The 17,139-nt window shown below is 45.0% G+C and overlaps 1 protein-coding gene across 1 annotated transcript in view; it reads right to left on the bottom strand.

Annotated features, from left to right (window-relative positions):
- Window positions 1-16,338, bottom strand: part of kcnip3a (Kv channel interacting protein 3a, calsenilin) — a 56,912-nt gene extending 40,574 nt beyond the window's left edge. Inside the window, exon 1 of the mRNA XM_064984051.1 lies at window positions 16,276-16,338. Within this exon, the coding sequence (XP_064840123.1) occupies window positions 16,276-16,281 (6 nt within the window). The 5' untranslated portion in view covers window positions 16,282-16,338. The remainder of the gene's footprint in view (window positions 1-16,275) is intronic.
- Between the last annotated feature and the right edge of the window lie 801 nt (window positions 16,339-17,139).

The raw sequence follows: 17,139 nt of genomic DNA on the forward strand, positions 1-17,139 counted from the left end.
TGACTCTTGTCCATTAGCAATATGTTTAAGCGGTGAGGTACCATCACCAAAAGCGACATTCTGAAATCAACCCAAAAGAGCCATGGAGAGGTACCAGTATCACTGCCCAGCCATCCCGAGGTCATCGGGCCAGTCAATTTGGCATTCCTGCATGATTTTTATGGCATGACAAATTGGTGATGGTGACTGCCCAGTTAACCATATGGCAAATGCACAGTGACTTTGAAAGAGTGAGAAAAATCACCAAATGGACATTCTGAAATCAACCCAAACGAGCCATGGAGAGGTACCAGTATCACTGCCCAGCCATCCCGAGGTCATCGGGCCAGTCAATTTGGCATTCCTGCAAGAATTTTTAGTGACTTTGCAAAAGTAAGGAACATTTGCAATATGTTTTAACAGTGAGGTACCATCACCAAAAGCGACATTCTGAAATCAACCCAAACGAGCCATGGAGAGGTACCAGTATCACTGCCCAGCCATCCCGAGGTCATCGGGCCAGTCAATTTGGCATTCCTGCAAAAATTTTCAGTGACTTTGCAAAAGTAAGGAACATTTGCAATATGTTTTAACAGTGAGGTACCATCACCAAAAGCGACATTCTGAAATCAACCCAAACGAGCGATGGAGAGGTACCAAAATCACTGCCCAGCCATCCTGAGGTCATCGGGCCAGTCAATTTGGCATTCCTGCATGATTTTTATGGCATGACAAATTGGTGATGGTGACTGCCCAGTTAACCATATGGCAAATGCACAGTGACTTTGCAAAAGTGAGAAAACATGACCAAATGGACATTCTGAAATCAACACAAACAATGGCATGACCATAGTGTCCAGACTGTGCCGAGTCCAACGAGGTGCCCCGCTTGACCGTAGCTCGCTCGGTCTGAGCGCGCGACCATGAGAAAAATAGGCCCAATATGAAGCCTTCACCAGTACGTCATTTGATTTTGGGTGACAGCGGCGGAACCGTTAGGTTTAGAAAGACAATTCAACCACAGGACTGTTCCTAAGGTCCTCCTGATCTGTCCAAGCCTATCCTTGACCGTGTGACATTAACCCTTCACAGTCAAAAGAAGGTGTTTACATAAAAACAGTGTTCATTGACTTCTCTCCCATAGGAATACATTGGCTGCTCCACTAAATACAACCTGGAGTCTTTATGGGTTATGAATGCTGTATGAACCTGTCTTTGGTACCAGTCCATCAGGCCACTATAAGGTCTACCTGTGTCGATTCTAAGCTTCCTGGACCAACCGGAAGTGGTTCAAATCGCCCTAAAAGTGTATACCCATACACTGCCTGCAATTTGATGGACATAGTGCATTGAACCCTGTGTAAATCAGTCAGTTTTCATGGTATAGACTTAAAACTCAGGATTCTCTAATGGAATACCCCAATGAGGATGTATGTTGAGTTACAGCTTCCTGTGCCAACCGGAAGTGCCATAATTGGTGTCTCATGGGCTGTTTGGAGGGGTTAAAAAAATCAGATCTTTCCAAAACTTCATATATATGATTAGGCAACCCCATGAACTGTAAATCAGTCATTTTTCCCATAAAAATTCAAAGGAAAACTAAATCACACAGATACACAACATGGATGGAGGGACGTATCATTGGGGTGCGTAGAGACTGACAGTGCCTCCAATAGTTAGCTTTGAATGATATCAAATTGACTGATGGACGGTGACTTGCAGGTGACTCTTGTCCATTAGCAATATGTTTAAGCGGTGAGGTACCATCACCAAAAGCGACATTCTGAAATCAAGCCAAACGAGCGATGGAGAGGTTCCAGAATCACTGCCCAGCCATCCCGAGTTCATCGGGCCAGTCAATTTGGCATTCCTGCATGATTTTTATGGCATGACAAATTGGTGATGGTGACTGCCCAGTTAACCATATGGCAAATGCACAGTGACTTTGCAAAAGTGAGAAAACATAAACAAATGGACATGATGAAATCAACACCACGAGTGATTGAAAGGAACAACAATCACTGCCCGGCCATCCCGAGTTCATCAGGCCAGTCAATTTTGCATTTCTGAAGGATTTTTGAGCATGTCAAATTTCTTATGACATTTGGCCCCCACAAAACATATGCCTTATGCACAAACAACAAAAAAAAAAAACATTATGATAATAAAATATGACTAAAGTATGTTGATACAGTTCTTATACTTGTGTAACTGACACAAAATTCGAAAATTTTTCGAAAAACGGTCCAGAAAGCACTTTTTTAGGGGTGTGTGAAGTTTTTTATGAAATTTAATAATTTTTGACTTTTGACTTCTGACTTCCTATGAAATCATATTGCAGATGGACAAAACACATGCAATATGCGCAAGTAAAAAAAAAAAAAAAAATTATGATAATAAAATATGACTAAAGTATGTTGATACAGTTCTTATACGTGTGTAACTGACACAAAATGCGAAAAAATTTCGAAAAACGGTCCAGAAAGCACTTTTTTAGGGGTGTGTGAAGTTTTTTATGAAATTTTATAATTTTTGACTTTTGACTTCTGACTTCCTATGAAATCATATTGCAAATGGACAAAACATATGCAATATGCGCAAGTAAAAAAATCTAAAAAATTATGATAATAAAATTGGACAAAAGTATTTTCATACAGTTCTTATACATGTGTAATTGTCAAAAAAAGCGAAAGAATTTCGAAAAACGGTCCAGAAAGCACTTTTTTAAGGGGTGATACGTTTTTTTCAAAAAATTCGTTTTTTCAAAATTTGGCTTTTGGATGTTGACTTGGAGTCCAATACCAATATGAAAAACCATGGTGGAGTGCAATCGCCACCTGTTGGATTTTTGAAGTGTTACAACTGGCAATACCCATATGGCAATAGAAGTAAACTTTGCATGAATCAACGCAGCTTTGGGTGGTATTGGCCAATGTGTGCATGGTTTGTCCTATGCCAATAACTTGCCATTCATTTTTGTCCACTACGGGGGTGAAATCCCTTACTTCTCACACCGGCTTACCCCGACTGAGAGGAACTACGATGTGGGGGATCGTGAACTCCTAGCGGTTAAGATGGCATTGAAGGAATGGAGACACTGGCTCGAGGGGGCTTCTCACCCGTTTCAAGTGCTTACGGACCACAAAAATCTGGAGTATATCCAGCAGGCGAAGCGATTGAACTCTAGACAAGCTAGATGGTCTCTTTTCTTCAATCGATTCCAGTTTATCCTCACCTATCGGCCCGGGTCGAAGAATCTCAAACCGGATGCCCTGTCCCGAGTCTACGCTCCTGCCATTCGAGATGACACGGACATGCCTGTCCTTCCTGCTGCTAAGATTGTGGCTCCGATCTCGTGGCAAGTTGAGGATACCGTGAGACGTGCTCAAGCTAGCGAACCGGACCCTAAAGGAGGCCCTGCCAATCGGTTGTTTGTCCCCAAGGCAGTGAGGACTCAGGTCCTTCTGTGGGGGCACTCCTCTCGCCTCACCTGTCATCCGGGTGTAGGTCGCACCTTGGAGTTCATCCAGCGTAAGTTCTGGTGGCCTACCATAAGAGAAGACGTTGCCACTTTCGTCAATGCCTGCCCCGTGTGCTGCCAGGGCAAATCTTCTCACCTCCGCCCTCAAGGACTCCTTCATCCTTTACCTGTTCCCCACAGACCCTGGTCCCATATCTCATTGGACTTTATTACTGGACTTCCTCCATCCCATGGCAATACTACTATCCTAGTCATAATCGACAGGTTTTCAAAGGCGGCCAGGTTCGTCCCTCTGACTAAGTTACCTTCTGCCAAGGAAACGGCTGAGTTGGTAATTAATCATGTGTTCCGAGTCTTCGGCATTCCTCAAGATGTGGTTTCTGACAGAGGTCCCCAGTTCGCCTCAAGGTTTTGGAAGGCCTTCTGCCAACTCATGGGGGCTTCTGCCAGTCTATCTTCAGGGTACCATCCGGAGTCCAACGGCCAAACAGAGAGGATGAATCAAGAGCTGGAAACCACCCTCCGATGTATGACTCGTGACAACCCGTCCACATGGTCATCCTTTATTGTTTGGGCCGAATACGCGCACAACACCTTGCGCTCCTCCTCCACTGGTATGTCCCCGCACGAGTGTCAGTTTGGCTATGCTCCTCCATTGTTCCCGGACCAGGAGGCAGAAGTCAGAGTGCCTTCAGCCTTGAGGTTCGTCAGACGCTGTCGGCTTATGTGGAGGAAGACCCGTCTTAATCTGATGCGTTCCTCACAGAGGTATCAACAACAAGCCAACAGACGTCGCCGTCCCGGGCCTACCCTGCGCCCCGGCCAGAGAGTCTGGCTTTCCACAAGAGACTTACCTCTACGGGTGGAGTCTCGCAAGCTGTCCCAAAATACATCGGTCCCTTCAAGGTTGCCAGGAGAGTTAACCCAGTTTCTTATCGCCTACACTTACCCAGATCCCTTAAGATTAATCCCACATTTCATGTGTCATTGTTAAAACCTGTTGTTTTTTCTCCCCTTGTCCCGGCAGACAGACCTCCCCCTCCGCCTCGTGTCATTGGAGGCCAGCCGGCTTATACCGTCCACCGGATACTGGATTCCCGCCGGGTGCAGCGGTCCTGGCAGTATCTGGTGGACTGGGAAGGCTACGGTCCCGAGGAGCGCTCCTGGGTTCCTGCCAAAAACATCCTGGACCCTGACCTCATTCGTCAGGTCAGGGTCCTCCACCCTGAGAGAGCTGGTAGGAACGTCAGGAGCCGTTCCTAGGGGGGGGATTCTGTCAGGATTTGGCCAGGGTTGTTCCGGGTTTTGGTCAGTAGATGCCCCCATTGTGCTTTTTGTCCCTATGTTTTTCCCTTGATCCCCATTATTATTTGCACCTGTGTCTCGTTTTCCCTGATTGTATTTAAACCCTTTGTTTCCCTCAGTTCTGTGCTCTGTGTTTGTATGTTAGCACCCTGCCCTAGTGTTCTGTGTGCTCTTGTCGATTCCGGGTGACGTTCTTGTGGTATTCTGTTTTTTGTTTTTGTTTATTTTTGGTGAGTTTCTTTTGAGGTCTTTTTGTGTTTTATCTACCACCTTTTGGATTTGCCATTTTTGTATTTTAGGATTTTTTCTTTATTAAATACACCGTCTTAAGTACTGCTGTGTCTGCCTCATCTTCTGGGTTCTGCTGTCTATTCGTGGCTCAGTTGGTTAAGTGACTGTTTCTCACTCCGGAGACCCAGGTTCGAAACCGGGTCCTGACATAACACTAAACGTAACTCCTAACCCTAAACGTAACTCCTAACCCTAAACGTAACTCCTAACCCTAAAAGTAACTCCTAAACGTAACTCCTAACCCTAAACGTAACTCCTAACCCTAAACGTAACTCCTAGCCCTAAACGTAACTCCTAACCCTAACCCTAAACGTAACTCCTAACCCTAACCATAAACGTAACTCCTATCCCTAAACGTAACTCCTAACCCTAGCCTAAACGTAACTCCTAACCGTAACTCCTAAACGTAACTCCTAACCCTAACCCTAGCCTAAACGTAACTCCTAACCCTAAACGTAACTCCTAACCCTAAACGTAACTCCTAAACGTAACTCCTAACCCTAAACGTAAACGTAACTCCTAACCCTAACCCTAAACGTAACTCATAATCCTAACCCTAAACGTAACTCCTAACCCTAACCCTAAACGTAACTCCTAACCCTAAACGTAACTCCAAAACCTAACCTCTAACCCCTTAAAGGCTCTGCATCGTCAATTCAATGTCTGCATTGGCCGTGCAGCATTTACATTTGGCAGGAGGACGGCAACGCAGTACAGAGCTCAATTTGACCTCTGCATGCCTCTGGAGGCTCCGCGGTTGCGTCACACCCTCCATACGGAGCCTCCGACCACATTTTCAGATCAAGCATTAATTGGCTTTTACCCCAACCCTAATTTTAATCTTAACCCTAATTGTAACCCAAAACCTAACCCTTAAGTTTAACATACCCTTTTTCCTCATGTGGTGATGTACTGAATGAGAGATGCTGAGATATTATAGACCCATCACTAATGAAGGAGAGGAGAGTGACGAGCGGAGGACAGGAGAGAAGGGGGAGTGAGGAGAAGACGACAGAAGAGAGGGATGAGGGGGAGCAGAGGGGAGCGGAGGAGAGAAGGGGGAGTGAGGAGAAGACGACAGAAGAGAGTGATGAGGGGGAGCAGAGGGGAGCGGAGGAGAGAAGGGGGAGTGAGGAGAAGACGACAGAAGAGAGTGATGAGGGGGAGCAGAGGGGAGCGGAGGAGAGAAGGGGGAGTGAGGAGAAGAGGACAGAAGAGAGTGATGAAGAGAGGGAGTAGAGGAGAGACGCAAAGCAAGGAGAGGAGCAGAGGAGAGGAGAAGAGGGGGAGCGGAGGAGAGAAGACACGAGGAGTCCTCGGCTGTAGCGTCACAGACGGGTGATACCATTAATAAGTCATGTTTGATTAACATCCTGCCTGGCCACCCTGGTGAGATATGTTCTCTCTCTCTCTCTCTCTCTCTCTCTCTCTCACCCTCTCTCTCCACCCTCTCTCTCTCCACCCTCTCTCTCTCTCTCTCTCTCTCTCTCTCCACCCTCTCTCTCTCTCCACACTCTCTCTTTACCCTCTCTCTCTCTCTCTCTCTCTCTCTCTCTCTCCACCCTCTCTCTTTACCCTCTCTCTCTCTCCACCCTCTCTCTTTACTCTCTCTCTCTCTCCACCCTCTCTCTTTACCCTCTCTCTCTCTCCACCCTCTCTCTTTACCCTCTCTCTCCCTCTCTCTCTCTCTCTTTCTCTCTCTCTCTCTCTCTCTGTCCCTCTCTTTCTACATGTTTGTGAGTGTGTTTGCCTCCCTCGCTCTCCTCTGCCGTTGTCACCCCTCTACTCCTCTCTCCTCCCTTCCTGTCCTCTTCTCCTCCCCCACTATGTATTGCTCATTTTTTTAAAACTGTAGTGTAGGCCTACAGTTTCCCAACACAACTGGTTTTCATCCTTCCCACCTTATCGGGACTGATTCAGACCTGGCTAAGACACCAGAGGTTTATATTATGATGCCAAATGAAACTACTCTAGCCAGCTTCAGTTAGCTTAACATTCCAACTCAGGCTTCATGCATGTTATGAAGGTGGATATTGATCCTGCACCTGCCACTATCTCAAGCTAGGCTTGTAATTGCATGTGCATGTCACACGTGGATAACCCAGCGAGTCGAATGGTGAACTCTTCATCGAGGCAATACTGAAATAGCAATCGATGGGTGAGTCAGTGCCACATTTTCATGTTTTGCCGTTAATGCACACACACACACACACACACACACACCAGAATCTCCCTTTTCTCTCATTAGAACTCTCTCTCTCGCTCTCTCTCTCCATCTCTTCATTGCTCCCAATTCATTTATATATTTATCAGTCAATCACTTCGCCAGTCTTCTCTCTCCTGTCCTCCTACTCTCTCTGTCTATCTCCATCTCTTCATTGCTCGCAATTTATTTATCAGTCAATCACTTTGCTAGTCTTCTCCCTCTCCTGTCGTCCTACTCTCTCTCTCTCTCTCTCTCTCTCTCTCTCTCTCTCTCTCTCTCTCTCTCTCTCTCTCTTTCCTGCTTTTCTGTGTGTGTGTGTGTGTGTGTGTGTGTGTGTGTGTGTGTGTGTGTGTGTGTGTGTGCGTACGTGCGTGTGTGTGTGTGCGTGTGTGTGTGACAGTGGTCTGCATTAAAGGATGGTTACTAGAATGAGAGAGAGGGGATTTAGGAAAAGAGAGAGATAGGGGGGGAAGTGTGCCCGGGAGAGGGGGGTCCAAAGACTACCTCTCTATCTGTGAGAAAATGCATGGTTGTCATAGGTGTGTGGGAGGGGGGCGGATTCATATGGACTTGAGTGTAGGGCTGGTTTGTGTGTGCGTTTGTGTTTGATTGTGTTTGTCCGTGCGTGTGCGTGTGCGTGTGTGTGTGTGTGTGTGTGTGTGTGTGTACAGACATAACAGTAATCAAATCAGAGTTAGTTGGTCGCATACACAGAAAAATAAAATGAGCTATGAGTAGAATGAGCTATGAGTAGAATGAGCTATGAGTAGAATGAGCTATGAGTAGAATGAGCTATGAGTAGAATGAGCTATGAGTAGAATGAGCTATGAGTAGAATGAGCTATGAGTAAAATGAGCTATGCGTAGAATGAGCTATGAGTAGAATACAGTATATATTGTACATATAAAGTGAAACAATGACTCTGTACAGTTGAAGTCGGAAGTTTACATACACTTAGGTTGGTGTCATTAAAACTCGTTTTTCAACCACTCCACATATTTCTTGTTAACAAACTATAGTTTTGGCAAGTCGGTTAGGACATCTACTTTGTGCATGACACAAGTCATTTTTCCAACAATTGTTTACAGACAGATTATTTAACGAATAATTCACTGTATCACAATTCCAGTGGGTCAGAAGTCCACATACACTTAGTTGACTGTGCCTTTAAACAGTTTGGAAAATTCCATAAAATAATGTCATGGCTTTAGAAGCTTCTGATAGGCTAATTGACATCATTTGAGTAAATTGGAGGTGTACCTGTGGATGTATTTCAAGGCCGACCTTCAAACTCAGTGCCTCTTTTAATTTTTTTTTAGACCTCCACATGTCTGGTTCATCCTTGGGAGCAATTTCCAAACGCCTGAAGGTACCACGTTCATCTGTACAAACAATAGTACGCAAGTATAAAAACCATGGGACCACGCAGCCGTCATACCACTCATGAAGGAGACACGTTCTGTCTCCTAGAGATGAACGTACTTTGTTGTGAAAAGTGCAAATCAATCCCAGAACAACAGCAAAGGACCCTATGAAGGTGCTGGAGGAAACAGGTACAAAGTATCTATATCCACAGTAAAACGAGTCCTATATCGACATAACCTGAAAGGCCGCTCAGTAAGGAAGAAGCCACTGTCCCAAAACCGCCATAAAAAAATCCTGACTATGGTTTGAAACTGCACATGTCATCTGGTCTGATGAAACAAAACTATAACTGTTTGACCATAATGACCATGAAGCATGGGGGTGGCAGCATCATGTTGTGCGGGTGCTTTGCTGCACTGGTGCACCTCACAAAATAGATGGCATCATGAGGTTGGGAAACTTATGTAGATATATGGAAGCAACATCTCAAGACATCAGTCAAAATGGACAATAACCCCAAGCATACTTCCAAAGTTGTGGCAAAATGGATTAGGGACAATAAAGTCAAGGTATTGGAGTGGCCATCACAAAGCCCTGACCTCAATCCCATATAAAATTTGTGGGCAGAACTGAAAAAGTGTATGCGAGCAAGGAGGCCTACAAACCTGACTCAGTTACACTAGCTCTGTCAGGAGGAATGGGCCAAAATTCACCCAACTTATTGTATGACGCTTGTGGAAGGCAACCCGAAATGTTTGACCCAAGTTAAACTATTTAAAGGCAATGCTACCAAATACTAATTGAGTGTATGTAAGCTTCTGACCCACTGGGCATGTGATGAAAGAAATAAAAGCTGAAATAAATCATTCTAACTACTATTATTCTGACAGGATCACCACCTTATTTTAAGAATGTGAACTAACTGACTGAAGACTGGGAATTCTTTACTAGGATTAAAAGTCAGGAATTGTGGAAAAACTGAGTTTTAATGTATTTGTCTAAGTTGCATGTAAACTTCCGACTTCAACTGTACATGGGGCAGCAGACTCTAAGGTTCAGGGCAGAGTACTGGGTGGTAGCCGGCTAGAACAGTGAGTAAGGTTCAGGGCAGGGTACTGGGTGGTAGCCGGCTAGAACAGTGAGTAAGGTTCAGGGCAGGGTACTGGGTGGTAGCCGGCTAGAACAGTGAGTAAGGTTCAGGGCAGGGTACTGGGTTACTGAGTAGCCGGCTAGAACAGTGAGTAAGGTTCAGGACAGGGTACTGGGTGGTAGCCGGCTAGAACAGTGAGTAAGGTTCAGGGCAGGGTACTGGGTGGTAGCCGGCTAGAACAGTGAGTAAGGTTCAGGGCAGGGTACTGGGTGGTAGCCGGCTAGAACAGTGAGTAAGGTTCAGGGCAGGGTACTGGGTGGTAGCCGGCGAGAACAGTGAGTAAGGTTCAGGGCAGGGTACTGGGTGGTAGCCGGCTAGAACAGTGAGTAAGGTTCAGGGCAGAGTACTGGGTGGTAGCCGGCGAGAACAGTGAGTAAGGTTCAGGGCAGGGTACTGGGTGGACATTGATCAATGTGAGCTCAACCTGTAAAGAAATCAAGAATGGAAACTGTTCCATCAACATTTAATTTATTTAATTTTTATTTGACCTTAATTTAACTAGGCAAGTCAGTTAAGAACAAATTCTTATTTTCAATTATGTCCTAGGAACAGTGGGTTAACTGCCTTGTTCAGGGGCAGAACGACAGATTTTTAACTTGTCAGCTCGGTGATTCGATCTTGTAACCTTTCGGTTGCTAGTCGAACGCTCTAACCACTAGGCTACCTGCCGCCCCACATCCTTTGTGTACTGTATAAACGATATGTGTACTGTATAAACGATATGTGTACTGTATAAACGATATGTGTACTGTATAAACGATAGTCTTTCTATTCATGTTGAGCACTGATTCTAAATTCTGTGTAATCTTTAGTACTATTCTAATTATGTTTTATTTCCTCTGGTCAAAACCAGATGAAACCATTGGCCACATGAAAAAATGCAGCTTGTGTAAATCTCTCCCTTTGTAGCTCCAGTCACTCAGTACCACAGTGTTGTGTGTGTGTGTGCCTCTCTAGGGGATGTGGTCACAAGACACCCCAATTTGTTTGAACAGGTGTATTTGCATGCGCCTGCAGGTGTGTGTGTTTGTGTGTGTGTGAGTGTGAGTGTGAGTGTGAGTGTGAGTGTGTGTGAGTGTGTGTGTGTGTGAGTGTGTGTGTGTGTGAGTGTGTGTGTGTGTGTGTGTGTGTGTGTGTGTGTGTGTGTGTGTGTGTGTGTGTGTGTGTGTGTGTGTGTGTGTGTGTGTGTGTGTGTGTGTGTGTGTGTGTGTGTGTGTCCATGTGCGTGCGTGCGTGTGTGGAGTGATGAGGACTGACAGAGCTACGGAAAATGTCTTTGCTTTAAAATGAACTTGTACGTGTAAAGCCATGTGATGCTGACTGGGAGTGTAATTTCATTCTGCTCCTACTGTACAGGTAGCAGTGTATAGCAGTGTATAGGCTACAGTGTGTGCACACCTTTGTTCCAGCCCAGCACTAATACCTGACTCAGACAATGAACTAAACATAGTCTTCAACTTAGATCTGAATTAGTGTAGTAAAGAGCTGGAACCTGGGCTCTAGATCCTTGGTTGGTCAGCCCTGGTATAGACCTGATTATAACAGAGAACAGGTAAGAATGGACAGAGGGAAGGAGACAGGGACACAGACAGACAGACAGATGGTTCTTGAATAAAAAAGATGAAAGCTGAATAAGGTATCTGTCTTGAATAAGTCCCCCTGAATTACAACACTAGAAGAACGCTCTTACTTCAATACTCAGAACTATCTATGTAAATACTGTACACATGTAAATATCACATTATTGTTTACTTAAACTTCAAAATGTCAACAGCTCATCAATGTCAGCCATGCCTGCAGAGAGAGAGGGAGTGAGGGAGAAAGACAGACAGAGAGAGTGAGTGAGTGAGGGAGAAAGATAGACAGAGAGAGAGTGAGTGAGGGAGAAAGACAGAGAGAGAGAGTGAGTGAGGGAGAAAGACAGAGAGAGAGAGGGAGTGAGGGAGAAAGACAGAGAGAGAGAGGGAGTGAGGGAGAAAGACAGAGAGAGAGAGGGAGTGAGGGAGAAAAGATAGACAGAGAGAGAGAGAGAGAGAGAGAGGGAGAAAGATAGACAGAGAGAGAGAGGGAGTGGGGGAGAAAGATAGACAGAGAGAGAGAGGGAGTGAGGGAGAAAGACAGAGAGAGAGAGTGAGTGAGGGAGAAAGATAGACAGAGAGAGAGAGGGAGTGAGGGAGAAACAAGTTCACCTTAAATCAGCCAATCAATCCTGTTGTGACAGGGACAATGGAAGCTTATTGTGTTAGCTTTTTTGTATAAATCTAAATATGTGGGCATTGTGTCTGATTGCCCTGCAGCCACTTGCCTACCAATAGAGGTTCACAACAGAAACAAGTCTTAGACTTTTTGTGTGTATAATCTTCGGCAATTTGGGTACATGTATTGGTTGCCTGGTGTGGCTTCTTTATGTATTATAAAATGTTCAAATCAAATCAAACAAGGAGTGGCATTTGAATGCAAGCTTCAGAACAAAATGTCAATTGCAAAAACCTTTCTACCCTGTCTATCTATGGGTAACAGAGTTAGCATGTTATGCTCGACTCACTCAGTTTTCCACCACAAAACACCAGCAAATTACCAAAAAGAGTAGAACCAGCTCACCAGCTTTCATACCACGATTTCACTATTGTATGTTCAATGTTTCTTTTTAAATAAATATTTTAAAAGGAATAGTTTCACCATATTAAAACGAGAGTTCAGTTGACGTAAATAATCACTAATCACATGAAAGAAATAATCATCTTCAGAAATAACTTTGTCACAGCAACAACATTACTAAGGTTTACAATGATGGTGAAAACTTGGAGAAATGTTGGGTTAAAGTGGATTAAAATCTTCCTCTAAGTAACAGAGGGGCACGGAGGGGCATGTCAAAATCTTCCTCGAAGTAACAGAGGGGCGCGGAGGGGCATGTCAAAATCTTCCTCAAAGTAACAGAGGGGCACGGAGGGGCATGTCAAAATCTTCCTCGAAGTAACAGAGGGGGACGGAGGGGCATGTCAAAATCTTCCTCGAAGTAACAGAGGGGGACGGAGGGGCATGTCAAAATCTTCCTCGAAGTAACAGAGGGGCACGGAGGGGCAGGTCAAAATCTTCCTCGAAGTAACAGAGGGGGCACGGAGGGGCATGTCAAAATCTTCCTCGAAATAACAGAGGGGCACGGAGGGGCATGTCAAAATCTTCCTCGAAGTAACAGAGGGGCACGGAGGGGCATGTCAAAATCTTCCTCGAAATAACAGAGGGGCACGGAGGGGCATGTCAAAATCTTCCTCGAAGTAACAGAGGGGCACGGAGGGGCATGTCAAAATCTTCCTCGAAGTAACAGAGGGGCACGGAGGGGCATGTCAAAATCTTCCTCGAAGTAACAGAGGGTGCACGGAGGGGCATGTCAAAATGCACAATTTGGGCACTTTAGCAAGTATTTATTCATATAAAAAATCGGATTTATTGAATTCTCCATGTGGTCTATATTAGACAATATTGGTGCACAATTTCTACTTAAAATATCAAAGGGATGCAAAAAGCACAAATTTGGTGGAATGACCCAGAGAGTGAGAGAGAGAGAACGAGTGGGTGAGAGTGAGAGAGAGAACGAGTGGGTGAGAGTGAGATAGAGAGAACGAGTGGGTAAGAGTGAGATAGAGAGAACGAGTGAGTGAGAGTGAGAGAGAGAGAACGAGTGGGTGAGAGTGAGATAGAGAGAACGAGTGGGTGAGAGTGAGAGAGAGAACGAGTGGGTGAGAGTGAGAGAGAGAGAACGAGTGGGTGAGAGTGAGAGAGAGAGTACGAGTGGGTGAGAGTGAGAGAGAGAATGAGTGGGTGAGAGTGAGAGAGAGAGTACGAGTGGGTGAGAGTGAGAGAGAGAGAACGAGTGGGTGAGAGTGAGAGAGAGAGTACGAGTGGGTGAGGGTGAGAGAGAGAGAACGAGTGGGTGAGAGTGAGAGAGGGAGAAAGAAAGAGAAATAGAGAGAGAGGGAGAGAGTGAGGAAAGGTTTCTCTGAGCCCAGAGCCAGCCCTGTCTCAATCTTCCACTCCAAGCTAGTTAGCATCAACACGCGATGATGACTCAAATCACAAGTCGCCACATGCACAAACATACATACACACATAACGCATGCACAAACATACACACACACGTAACGCATGCACATAACGCATGCACAAACATACACACACACGTAACGCATGCACAAACATACACACACACATAACGCATGCACATAACGCATGCACAAACATACACACACACATAACGCATGCACATAACGCATGCACAAACATACACACACACATAACGCATGCACATAACGCATGCACAAACATACACACACACGTAACGCATGCACAAACATACACACACACATAACGCATGCACAAACATACACACACACACACACATGCACGCATGCACAAACATACACACACACATGCACGCATGCACAAACATACACACACACATGCATACACACACAACCCCTCACTCCAGCCTGAGCCAACATCTCTGTGGAACAATCAGCTTTTTTACCAATAATGTGATCAATTGATTGATTTATTACACTTCACCCAATCGCAGGAGGTAAATATTTAAAAGAAACTCTCTACCCTGCCCACATCCCTATACCAACATCTCTGTACTGTCACCCCCTATTGTAAGGCTTGAGGAATGTAGTGTACTTGTGATAAATACACTAAATCCATGTCTACTTAGGATCCAATCTTACCAGACCACTCAAATTCAGCTCTGGATCTCGAAGCCAGTTCCACTGCGTTTTTTCATTGCTCCCCTCTAATCAGGGTCTGATTTAGACCTGGGACACCAGGTGGGTGCAATTCATTATCAGGTAGAACAGAACACCAGCAGGCTCTGGACCTCATAGGGTAAGAGTTGAATAGCCCTGTACTAGATCAACCATCACTGACAGACGGAGGCACATTCATTTTACCCAGTTTTCTTTTCTGCCTGACTGTTTCTTAACCTTGTTTGGCCATGTAGACGACTCATCTGGTGTTCTAGGTCTGAATCAGTCCGATTAGGCAGAAGGATGAAAGTCAGCAGTGTTCAGCAAGCCTTTCTCCCTATCTTGTGCTTTTCAGTGTTTGTGGGTCAAACTATTTAGTGGTAGGTCAACTTAGCTCAGGGGTGGTCATCCCACCTCCTAGAGACCTTGTTGTCAGTTTCTATGGCGAACGAATATAGGCTACCTACTGACTGTGAATGGTAATGTGTAAATCTATAGATCAATCAATTAATCAGGTAAATAGATCCATCAATCAATCAAAGGTGTGTGTGTGTGTGTGTGTGTGTGTGTGTGTGTGTGTGTGTGTGTGTGTGTGTGTGTGTGTGTGTGTGTGTGTGTGTGTGTGTGTGTGTGTGTGTGTGTGTGTGTGTGTGTGTGTGTGTGTGTGTGTGTGTGTGTGTGTGTGTGTGTGTGTGTGTGTGTGTGTGTGTGTGTGATGTCTGTCCACTCCACAATCACTCCACAGATTTCCCAATTCTCAGAAATTCTTTCTGAAACTGTGAAACTGTGATTCAAACAGTAACATAAAACACAGTAACAAATAGTCTCACACACAGGGTAATACAGTCCTCTATAAACCAGACTATTTAAAGATTTATAGTCACGCTCACACATGAATCATCACAATAGACCCAGGTGGAGGGACTATAGGGTCCTAGTCACCACAAATTGGAAGACACACACTCGCACACAAACACAAACCCACACACATACGCCCACATACACACACAGACACACAGAGAGCGCGAGGGAGAGGGAGAGAAAGAGAGAGACAGCACATTCGCGGTGGAAGACATGATTCTCTGTGACACCTCACTGGAAGCAGCCGAGAATGAGGTCCCTGTGCCGTACGCGCTAAAAGCGTGAGCCCCAGCCCAAGAAGACAGACAGCACTGTAGAATTACCAGCAGGCTAATTACTTAACTTCTCTGCTTTGGCTCAAATAGAGTGAAATGTGCTGCTGAAGGACATGTGGATGGAAGAACGGAAGCAAACACACAACAAGTTGTCTATTTGTTTAGGCTACTATGATTTATAGCAATTTCTCTTCCGAATTATTAAAGGGGCAATCTGCAGTTGCTACATTCCTTTTTGGATTTACAGTAAATAAATTAATGATATGTACCCATTGATTCTTGAAGAATGTAATTTATAAATGCCCCATGAGCTTAGTTCAACTGTCTTACCACAACAGAACCCCCAAAATAAGGTTGTTTTACTCCAATGTTTGGAAACAAAGTAAATGTAAACGTCACTGTATAGCCTCAAAAACTATACTTTTTAAATCATGAATGGTCAGTCATTGCATCCATAGCTCTTTCTATAGCCCCATCCCTCAGTTTTTTTTATTGCGGATTACCCCTATAAGGTGTGAAACATGCAGTTTTGGATTGACGCGCAATTTCAGAAGCAATGGTAGGCTAAAATGTAAAAGAACCATGACCACTTTAATATAATGAATGAAGTTGAGTTTGTTTACCTGCATGCTGTCTGATGTGATGTAGGCTTGCTCTCCGATATGAAGGGTTAATCTGTCCTTGCGCTCTCCTCAAAGCAGACTTGCCTCGCGCTGTGATGTCCCCAGGAATCTCACTGCACGGAGAGAGAGATGGAAGGAGGGAGGGTCAGAAAGAGTGAGAGCAAGAGAGGGGGCGCGAGGAGGACGATGCGCTGTGTGCTCTCTCGAACTCTAACCGTTTTATGGACTGTGCCGTTTGCCTTTTCCATAATCAATTTGAATATGTAAATAGAAACGCAATTTAATATACGTATTTGAGGAGAGAACAGTTGCAGTTTCGTAAATATGAAAAACTCACAAAGTAATAGATTGTTAAAGCATCAACTGGGAGCTGCGAGGGGAATTATTTTCCCACAAAAAGGGCTCTTCATTCATTACTGTTTCATTATGCATCCAATTTATTCTCGTCAGGTGGAGAAGACGGAAAGACAGTGGCGGTGTATGTGTATAAGTATGAGTATGTGTTTGTGTGTGATGGTTGGTACAGAAACACAATTAAAACCCTGCCCTGTGAAAACCAAATAAATTTCGGAGACCTAGGCTTGGTCTGAGGCTGCCAGGGGCAGAGAAAGGGGGAGAGAGCGAGAGAGAATGGGGTTGGGGTGGGAGAAGGTGTGAGAGGGTGGGGAATGGAGAGAGGAAGATAGGAGGGAGGGTGTGAGAGAAAAAGGGGACAAAGACATTGGATTGGATTGAAAGAGGGTGTGAGAGAGGGAAGGGAGAGAGAAAGAAAGAGGAGAAAGGAGAGAGAGAGATTGGTGGTAGATTGGGAGATTGGGAGAGAGAGAAAGGGGGGGGGGGTAGGAGAGAGGCGTGAGAGAGAGA

Source organism: Oncorhynchus masou, chromosome 1 (genome assembly GCF_036934945.1).
Source record: "Oncorhynchus masou masou isolate Uvic2021 chromosome 1, UVic_Omas_1.1, whole genome shotgun sequence".
Taxonomy (NCBI): domain Eukaryota; kingdom Metazoa; phylum Chordata; class Actinopteri; order Salmoniformes; family Salmonidae; genus Oncorhynchus; species Oncorhynchus masou.